At 51.6% G+C, this 9403-nt stretch overlaps 1 protein-coding gene across 1 annotated transcript in view; it reads right to left on the bottom strand.

Moving 5' to 3' along the window:
• ZDHHC19 (zDHHC palmitoyltransferase 19) overlaps positions 1-9403 on the bottom strand; it is a 73421-nt gene that overhangs the window by 40703 nt on the left and 23315 nt on the right. Inside the window, 2 exon segments of the mRNA XM_014590973.2 lie at positions 6899-6935; positions 7026-7130. Of these exon segments, the coding sequence (XP_014446459.2) occupies positions 6899-6935; positions 7026-7130 (142 nt within the window).

The following is a 9403-nucleotide window of genomic DNA, read 5'->3' as shown; positions in this document are numbered from 1 at the left end:
AGGGACCAGCAGTTGGCATAATGGTTATGTCGCTGGACCCCCACGTAGTTGACCGTGGTTCGAGTCCCAGACCCGGTGGCTTAAACACACACCAGGTGCATGTGCGTGAGTGCCCAAGATCCTGAGAGGAGAAAGGAGGAGAAAGGATTGCGGAGTGGCCATCCCCCCTGGGGGGTGATTTCTCACTTTCTGTCTCTCTGTCTGTCTCTGTCTTTCTGGCGAGTGCACACGCCCTATAGCAAAAACCTCTCCATAAATAAATAAATAAAGTGGGTAATTTAGAGACAGACCCACACAGGGAGAATACCATCTGAAGGTCTGAAGTTGCCACCACAAGCCAGAGACCCCCAGAAGCCAGGAGAGAGTCCAGAATGGATCCTCCCTCGCGCCTCCACCTCGATCTCTGCTTCCAGCCTCAGACTGAGACAGTAACCCCGTGCTGCTCCAGCCACCCGGTGTTTGGGACTCAGCTGTAGCAGTGCCCACACTGAATAGTCCTTCAACCTATGATCCTGAAATACGTCTGCTAACGAGTACAGCTGAGGGTTATTCATTTTCTCTGCCACGTTCCATTCCATGATACACCACAATTTCTCTGCTTTACTTTTAATAGCTACACGATCTGCTTACAGCTTTTTTGACAATGCAAAGGGTGCTGCTCGGAACTTCCTGGCACAGTATACCCCAGGGGAAATATCAGCCGGGTCACGAGGACAAATCCAAGTCTTAACTGGGTGGCACCAATCAGACAGCAACGTCCCGGGAAGAGAACTCTAACTGCTCTCCAAAGGGGTGGGACGGATTTGCCCTCTCACCAGTCAGCAGGGAGACTTCCCTCTGACCCACATTCTTAAGACTTGGAATTAGTAAAATGATATTTCCTTGTGCCTTTAATTGCATGTTTCTGATTTCTAATAATAATAAAGCATCTTTTCTGTTTATTGACAATGCATGGTTACTCTTGTGCAAAATATCTGGCTGCCTTTCCTTGTCATTTTTTCCCATTTATTTTTAATTGCCAGAGGGTGTGTGTGCTCACCAGAGACAAGGAAATGTAGAGAGGGAGAGGGAGAAAGCACCCCGTGGGACACGGCCATGCTGCAATCCCTTCCTCTCCATTTCCCCATCCTGCTGGGATTTGGGGGCATGCATGCAGAAACACCTGGCATATTTTTTGAGGTGCTGGGCCAGGATTTGAACCATAGTCAACCATATGGGATCCAGCCTCCTATGCACAGTGCTTGACCACTGCACTATAGGGCCAGTTCTGGAACAGACTTTAGTTACTGCCGTGTAGCAGGAATCTGCCTTCAGAAGGAATATCAGCCCTGCTTCCCTCAGGTGGCATAGTGGTCAAAGCGCTGGACTCCCATGTGGCCGACCAGGGTTTGAGTCCCAGACCTAACAGCTTGAACATGGAGAATGGAGGAGAAGGGATTGTGATGTGGCCATCCTCCCTGGGACGTGATTTCTCACTTTCTCTCTTACCTCCCTTCTCTCTTTCTGGCAAGCACACACACCCTTCAGCAAAACCTTAAAAAAAAAAAAAAAAGAAAAGAAAAGAAAAGAAAAAAAAGAAAGAAAGGAAGGAAGGAAGGAAGGAAACGTGTGTGGCAGCACATATGAGAACAGTGCAGCAGAGTGTAATTCAGGGAGTCTGCCATGTCCGTTTGACTGAGGACAAGAAAGACATGTGAGAGAAAGCTGCGTCGGCCCTTGGCTTGCCCACTCTTGTAACACATTAGGCTGCCACTGGGCCTGGTGAAACACAGCCTCCATTCACCCTCCTGAGGCTGGAGGTCATGGCCAAGAGGACAAGATGCCCGTGTGGCCTTGGCAAGCAAGTAAGTCCCAGTGGCCCGTCCCGGCTGCTTCCACTGTACCCACACAGCTCCCCGCACCTGCCTCCTGAACCAGCCACTGTGGTTGCAATGAGAGATTCAATTACGCTCAGAAAATCCTGCTCAGCAAAGGGCATGAGTAATGAGCTGCAGAAAGAAGCCCATGGAAAGCCACAGAAAGCAAGTGTAGGTGCTGCAAGGAGCCTGCCGCCCACACAGGCTGTTTGCAGTCCCCACCGCAGCTCCCACGCCACCCGGGAGGGCGAGGAGAACTGCAGATGTGCCCGTGCACGTGCTGTGCAGGGACACGGCTACCACGTCTGAGAGGAGAAGCTGGAAGGTTCAGATCTGAGGAGGCGGGGGTGTGTGATGGATGGCGGCAGGGCTGAGGTAGAGGGGAGCAGGCTCCTGGGAGGCTGACCAAGCTGCAGAAAGAGGCTGGCAAAACCAGATGCACCCCTTGGCCTGCAGAAGGGCTATTGTTTGTGCTCCCTGAAGCACACCCTGGCCAGGAGACAGAACTCAGGTAAGCACCCAGCCAGGCGCCTGCTCCCCAGTCTGGTAATCCTGGCTGGACATCACCTGAGTTCCAGGACATCGGCCCTGGGAGGGGAGTGGGGGCAGGGCGGGACACTACAGGGGCTTGAGGGACGGCAGTGCAGTCTCTTCATTGCCAGGGTGTTTCACAGGCATTACGCACGTCAGAGCTGTCTCACTGCACACACGGTATGTCCAGCCCAGTCAGTGATAGCTCAACAAAGCCATAGCGTTGGCCAGTGGGGTGGCATCTGAGCACGAAGCACGCTGATGGGAGGAAAGGCTGGAAAGACAGTTCTCAAATACTAACAATGCTTAGTGCTTTTCTTTCTTTTCTCTTTCTTTCTCTCTCTCTCTCTCTCTTTTTCTTTCTTTCTTTCTTAATTTGCTGTAAGGCATGTGTGTTTGCCAGGGAGAGAGAGAAGGAAAGTGAGAAATCCCCCTCACCCCCCAGAAATGCTCAAGCCACCACCCCTTTTCCTCCATTCTCCTCTCTGGATGTCGTGCACACACTCACATGCACCTGTTGTGTTTTTCAAGCCGCCGTGTCCAGGACTCGACCGTGCAGTTGGCCATGTGGGATCCAGCACCTTAACCACCACATCAGGGGCTGGTCCAACAGTGCTTAGTTCTAGGTTGTGAGATCACACAGGATTTTAGTTTTCCTGTGTTTTTCTATACTTGTAAAAATTTTTAAAATATACTTTAAAAAAAATTTCTGTAATCAGAAGAAAAAGCACTTATATCAAAATAAAAGCAATCTCAAAGTAAGAGGGCTCTTATGGAGATCAGCAGCAATAGAAGCTCAAAGGTCCAGCACACGTGCTTAGTACGGCCGGCCCTAGGGAATCCCCAAGGGTCTACAGACATCTGAGATGGCAGAGGCCAGCCTGTGGCCTGTGGTTAAGGGAGCTGGGCCCCCCATGATGACCACACAGTCTGAGTCCCAGTTCCATGTCCCAGGCACATGTGTGCCCCGACCCCGATGTGATGAAGAAATGGAGGGGAAGGGACTGCAGCTCCGCCATTTCCTACAGAGGCTACCTCCTCCCTCTCCCTTTCTCTCTAGGCAAATAAAAAAGATAAAAGAAATGGCGTAGTATTTGCATACACCTGCACCCATCCTCCTGTCCTCCCGTGTCCTCTAAATCACCTCTAGGTTACTTGTAATACCGAGTGCAGGGCACATGCTGCGTAAGCAGTGGTTACACCATGTTGTGGAGGGAACGATGACAGGAAAAAGCCTGCACGTGTTCCGTTCAGACGCAACCAGAGGCCTAATTACACAGCACGCGTCAGCGATGAGGGAACAAACATTTTTGATGCACGGGTGATTGAATCCATGGATGCAGAGCCCAGAGAAACCGAGGACTGACTGGACAGAGGAGCCAGGGTAACCGGAAGCAGCCTTGGGCTTAAAAAGCAAGCCCGGAGCAAACTGCCTGGGTCAATCGTAGCTCTGCCGCTTCTTTGCTAAGAGGCTGTGAGCTAGTTCCGTGAATGCGTGGTCCCTGGACTTCCCCTGTGGTGACTCTCACCCCCGAGGGTGGGCGAGAGATCCGCGGGGCCAGTCTAGACGACTCTGAGCTGTTTCACAGCACGCCGGAGACCGGGTGAATGATAGTGGCTGTTCCCTCCCTATCTTAGCTACTAGGAATTAAAAAAGATAGAGTCAACTTTAAAAAAAAAAAAAAAACAAAAAAAAACGTTGCCTATGTTTCTTAAAAGTTAATAAAAGAGAGCTGAGTAATCTCTGAACAGAAAGCCAGTTCCTGGCATCGAAGGTTTTGAAGTTTCTTTTTAAGAGTATCACAAGTCTTTCTCGCTCTCCAGCTGTAAGCCCACCTCCGCCCTCCTCCACCCCGGCACGAAGTGTGGCCCTCGCACCACGGTCCTTCCCTGCTCATGTGAATTCACCGAGCTCACTCCGAAGCTGCTTTCTGGAGCAGAGACCAGGTCTTACTCTTTCCTTCTCTCATTTGTCCTTTCTACAGATCCCAGAGGCAACCACCCACCCCTGCTCTCACCCCAACCCCACGCCATGTCGAGCGAGGCCAATCTTTTTACTTAAAAAAAAAAAAATTTTTTTTTTTTTTTGAGAGAGATTTTTGCTTTAGGGCATGTGCACTTGCCAAAGAGACAGAAAGTGAGAAATCACCCCTTCAGGGGAGATGGCCATACCGCAATTCCTTCTCCTCCATTCTCCTCTCAGAATTTTAGGCATGCATACACATATGCCCAGCATGTTTTAGGCCACCAGGTCCAGGATTTGAACCACAGTTGATTGCGTGGGTGTCCAGTGATGTAACCATTATGCCATCTGCTTGTCCCACAATCTTTTTACTTTTTATTATTAAGTTTTAAGATAATTATTTATTTAATTGTATTTGTTATTACTATTTAAATTTTGCAATCGCCAGAGAGAAAGAGAGAGAGAAAGTGGAAAGCAAGTTACCAGGTCTGGGACTTGAACTGCAGTTGGCCATGTTTCCACATGGGAATCCAACACCTTAACCACCACATCACCTGCTAACCCATTTTTTTTAAAATTTGCCATAGGGCATGTATGCTCACTGGAGAGAGACAGAGAGAGGGAAAGTGAGAAAGCACCCCACAGGGGAATGGCCACAACCCCAATCGGTTCACTTTCATTTTCCTCTCAGAATTTTGGACACACACACACATGCCTAGTGTGTTTTTCAAAGCACAGGATCTGGGACTCGAACCATACTACTGGCCATGTGAGATCCAGCCACCTTAACCACCATATGACTGGCTGGCCCCAGCCCCAGGCTAATCTTTAGCTTGGCCTCCTCTTCAGGGGTCTGGATGCTATGCTCAATTACCTTAGTCTGCCGACTTGGGCAGCTTCCCTTGCTTCCCTGAGCCTGTTTCCTCTTCTGTCTAGGGGAACTGAACACCCCGCCCCACCTGGCTCAAGGCTGTTGGGAGAGTCCAGTTTGAAGGGATGGGAATGTGCTTGTACTTTGCACGATAAGCGTCACACCACAGGGGGATCAACTTGCCCTGGGTTGGCACCCGTTCCGGGGAAGAAGAAACCCTCCTTGACCATCCAAAGGTGGGCTCGAGCCTCTAGGAACAGAGAGGCACTGCACTGTGACCACTGTCCCGAGGTCAGTCCTCTTTCACTGGCACTGAAAACCGCTGGTGGCTGCCCTCTTCCTCCTTGGGGGGTCCCGGTTCCTGGAGGCCGAGGTCACCTCATGCACCTTCCGCCCCCTTCCTTATGCTTCTTCGCTCATCCACATCCACACTTTGCACTGGGCTTGCTCACGTGTGTTCCATGACTTGTTTTCCAGTTTTATTTGCACTGGTGTTTACGACTCTGGCGAGCACAGCCACGAAACACAACTGTTAACTTTATGGGTCACGAAGGAACAAAGGCAGAGAGACGGCTCGGCGACCGATCGTTCCAAAGGTGAAGCACACACCCAGGGACTTCCAAGGGGCACCAGGGGAAACGATCTGTGACACCGTCCGAGTAGGAAGGCCCCAAGTGACCCTGACTCACAGCACGTGCTGGGGTCGCGGTGAGGAATGTCTGCAGCTCTGTGTGGGTGTGATGTGTTGTTCCTTGAGCCACAGTTTTCTTCGCCTGTCACCAGCCAGGCTGTGCCGCGTTCCAAGGCCCTCGAGGTGTGAGTTTAGTTCCTCCTACATATTCAAAATCCCAGCCCGGCAGGCCTCCACCTGTCTCCTGTCTATGCCCGCTCCTCCTCCTCACTGTCACCCCTGCCCCACCCCATCTATCTGTCTTGCTACAGGCATGAGGTCAGCGGATCTGAATCAACTGTTCCTGTCCGAGGACAAGTCCCTGCCTGGCCAGCTCGCTGGCAGGGAGCAGACTCAAGTGTGGGCCAGGGCTCCTCCTCCCGGGCTCGGCCACCTTCCTGAGGTGAACCCCTTCCTCGGGGCCTGCCGCCCCACGGTTATAGCTGAGCTCCTCACTCCCTCAAGGATGAACTTGAGCAACTCGCTTCACCTCTCGGGCCGGTTCAGTCTCTAAACAAGCGATCAAACCTACTCTCAGGCTTGTTTGGAACCTTAAATGGGAAAACAGCATTTCCCACATTTGAGTGGTTCAGTTTCCTGTCAATTCCAACCAACGTGCACACCAACTGCATTGCTTTGCACCTGGCGTTCATCACGTAGAAATCGCCTCCCTTTGTGAAAAAATACTCTGCTTACTTGCTGAGCAGGTGCAATAGGTTACTATCTGCAGTCCTTCCTGTGCACTTTCATTGGTCCGATTTTAAACTGCCTGTCTCTTAGTCCTTCAATTCTTGCTTAGGCCAGGCCTCAAAAGAGGTTAGCTATATTCTTTTCTAATTCTCATTAAAATAAATGCTTAACTGTGAAAGTAAGAAGTCCCTTGAGGAAGGGGCCTGGCAGGCCAGGGCATGCTTTAGAAGACTCCACAATAACAAAAGCCTGCCCAGGCAGGTGGCGTGGTGGCTGTTAGCCCCGGGGAAGCCTATGACCTGGGGGAATCACCTCACCTGCAGAGCCAGTACTAGCACTCTCGGCCCCCAAGAGCTGGGAGACAGAGGGACACAGGGGACAAGGAGCTCTAGAGCCTAGTGTGAAGTGAGACGTGGCTGGTCCTGAGACCTACTTTCACGTCACTGTCACAGTGTAGACGCCCTGACAGTCGGTGCCTGAGAGTGAGGTGGGGAGGCCAGGCGAGGGAGGCGACAGCAGGCTTCTCTTCACTATCGTCAGCTCCTTGAGCTGAGTGGGCCTGACAGCACAAGCTCAGACAGGAAACCTCAACATTCAAGGACTGCAGTTTTTTTTTTTTCTCTCTCTCTCTCTTTTCTTTTTTTTTAAAGGAGAGAGATTTTTGCTATAGGGCATGTGAACTCACCAGAGAAACAGAGACAGAAAGTGAGAAATCACCCCACCCCCCCACCACCCCCGCGGGGCATGACCACGGAGCACTCCCATCTCCTCCATTCTCCTCCTGGGATTTTGGGCATGCACGCGCACCTGGCGTGAGTTTCAAGCTTCCGGGTCTGGGACTCTAGCCGCAGTCAGCTCTGTGGGAGTCCAGCCCCTTAACCACTACGCCACCTGCTGGCCCCCGGAGTTTTCTCCCTTGAAAAGCAGGTGCAGTGGGCCTGTACCTAGCCTGTCAGTGCTGAAAGCGAGTCATGCTCTCTGCTCCATACCTCACCGCTGCTCTAGGAAGTTAGAGGGCAACTCGGGACTGTCACTCTGTTCACAAACTGGGAAAGCGGGGCTGCGGGGGGCTAAGACTTGAACTTCCAGGGCAGTGTCGATGGGAGGCAGCGGGGCTGAGGGGGCAGCTGGCACAGTCCCACACATAACTTAATGGATCCTGTGACAGTCCTGTGCAGAGGGGCCACTCACCAACTCAACGAGGTACAGAATCCTACCCAAGATGTAGCTGATTTGAATTTATTAAGAATCAAGATGGCCCCCCACTTCTACCTAGGGCCTATTCCAAGATATGCCCAAAACACATTTCCCTGCAGGGGTGCTATGCAGAATGAATGGCTTACTCCTGCAGAGCAGCACTGCGGTTGGCACACAGAGACATGGGCACCCAACACTCACCCCTCCGCACCTGGTCAGCTCCCTCCTCCCCGTGACTGAGGATCCAGGGCCAGAGCTGATTCTAAGTCAGTACACAAGTGCTGAGCGCTGAGTGCTGGCAGCTCCAGGGCTGTGTAGGCAGCCACTCCGCCCCTTGTCCCCCATTCCTGGTCACAAGGCTGCAGCTGAGGGCGGAGGTGGCTTCTCATGATTCAAGCAGCACAGAGATGAGAGGCGTGATTCTAATTTGAGACCAGGGCCTGATAGCTAGTCAGGCTGTGGTGGCCGCTTCTTCCCCTCCGTGGGGCAGCCAGAAGAGACCATGGCTGCCAGGCCTGCGTCTGGAGTGGGCAGCCCCAGCCAGGCACCGAAACTGTCCAGAACTAGGGGTCCTGAATATCCTCACGTAACATCAGAGCTGTTCCTGGTCCGACACTCTCATTTCACAGATGGAGAAACAGAGGGGAAGGGCTTCTCCAGTCACACCGCAAGGCAGGGAAAAGCTGGGCCTAGAAATCAGGTGTCCTGGTACTCAGACCAGGGGCCGGAATCCCCCAACCAGGAAGCGCTTGCTCAGTCACCACAAGCATTTGATGAATTCGCCTTCAGTCTTGTTTTGTTTTGTTTTTGCCATTGGGTGCATGAGCTCCCTGGAGACAGAGGGTGAAAGTGAGAAATCACTCCCCAGTGGGTATGGCCACATCGGATCCCTTGTCCTTCATTCTTCTCTCAAGATTTTAGGCACACATGAGTTTCAAGCCACTGGGTCAGGGACTAGAACCATAGACAGATATGGGGGAGTTCAGCGCCTTAACCACTATGCCACCTGCTGGACCCCTGTCTTCTAAAAATATGTATAAGTGGGCCAACCAGTGGCCTGGTGGTTAAGGCAACTGGGTGTCATAGGCCGACCACACGGTTTGAGTGCCGGACTTGGCAGTGAAAATCACTAAGGGCGCATGTGTGTGTATGCCCAAAATCCCGAGAGGAGAATGGAGAAGGGATTGTGGTGTGGCCATGCCCTAAGGGGATTTCTCACTTTCTCTATATATCTCTCTGGTGAGCTCATGTGCCTTATGTGAACTAAAATAAATAAGAAGTAAATAAAGAAGTGATCTTTAAATTAATACCTAATTATACTATACATTCTTTTCAAAAATTAATTTAATTGCTCCCTGGATATGCTATGGCTGCTCTATTTATTCTATGAGTGAATGAATGTTTATTGCCACCGTTCAGTCCAGGCCTCTGTTTTTATCAGCTCCTCCCTGGATGACAGCAAAAAGCTCTTCAAAGGTTTCCCAACCCCTTGACCCCCTTCTCTTAGGGCCCCCTTCCCCACTCCAATCGCACCACAGCCATGTAGCAGGAGGCCCGGGGGCAAGGAAGGCCAGCAAGGCTACCCAGAGGCTTTCTCTCATTTCTGCGCCCTCTTGCCGGGGATA

The sequence above is a fragment of the Tupaia chinensis genome, unplaced genomic scaffold (genome assembly GCF_000334495.1).
Source record: "Tupaia chinensis unplaced genomic scaffold, TupChi_1.0 Scaffold000515_1, whole genome shotgun sequence".
Taxonomy (NCBI): domain Eukaryota; kingdom Metazoa; phylum Chordata; class Mammalia; order Scandentia; family Tupaiidae; genus Tupaia; species Tupaia belangeri.
The sequence above is the reverse complement of the archived record's forward strand: the minus strand, read 5'-3'. Positions and strand labels throughout refer to the sequence as shown.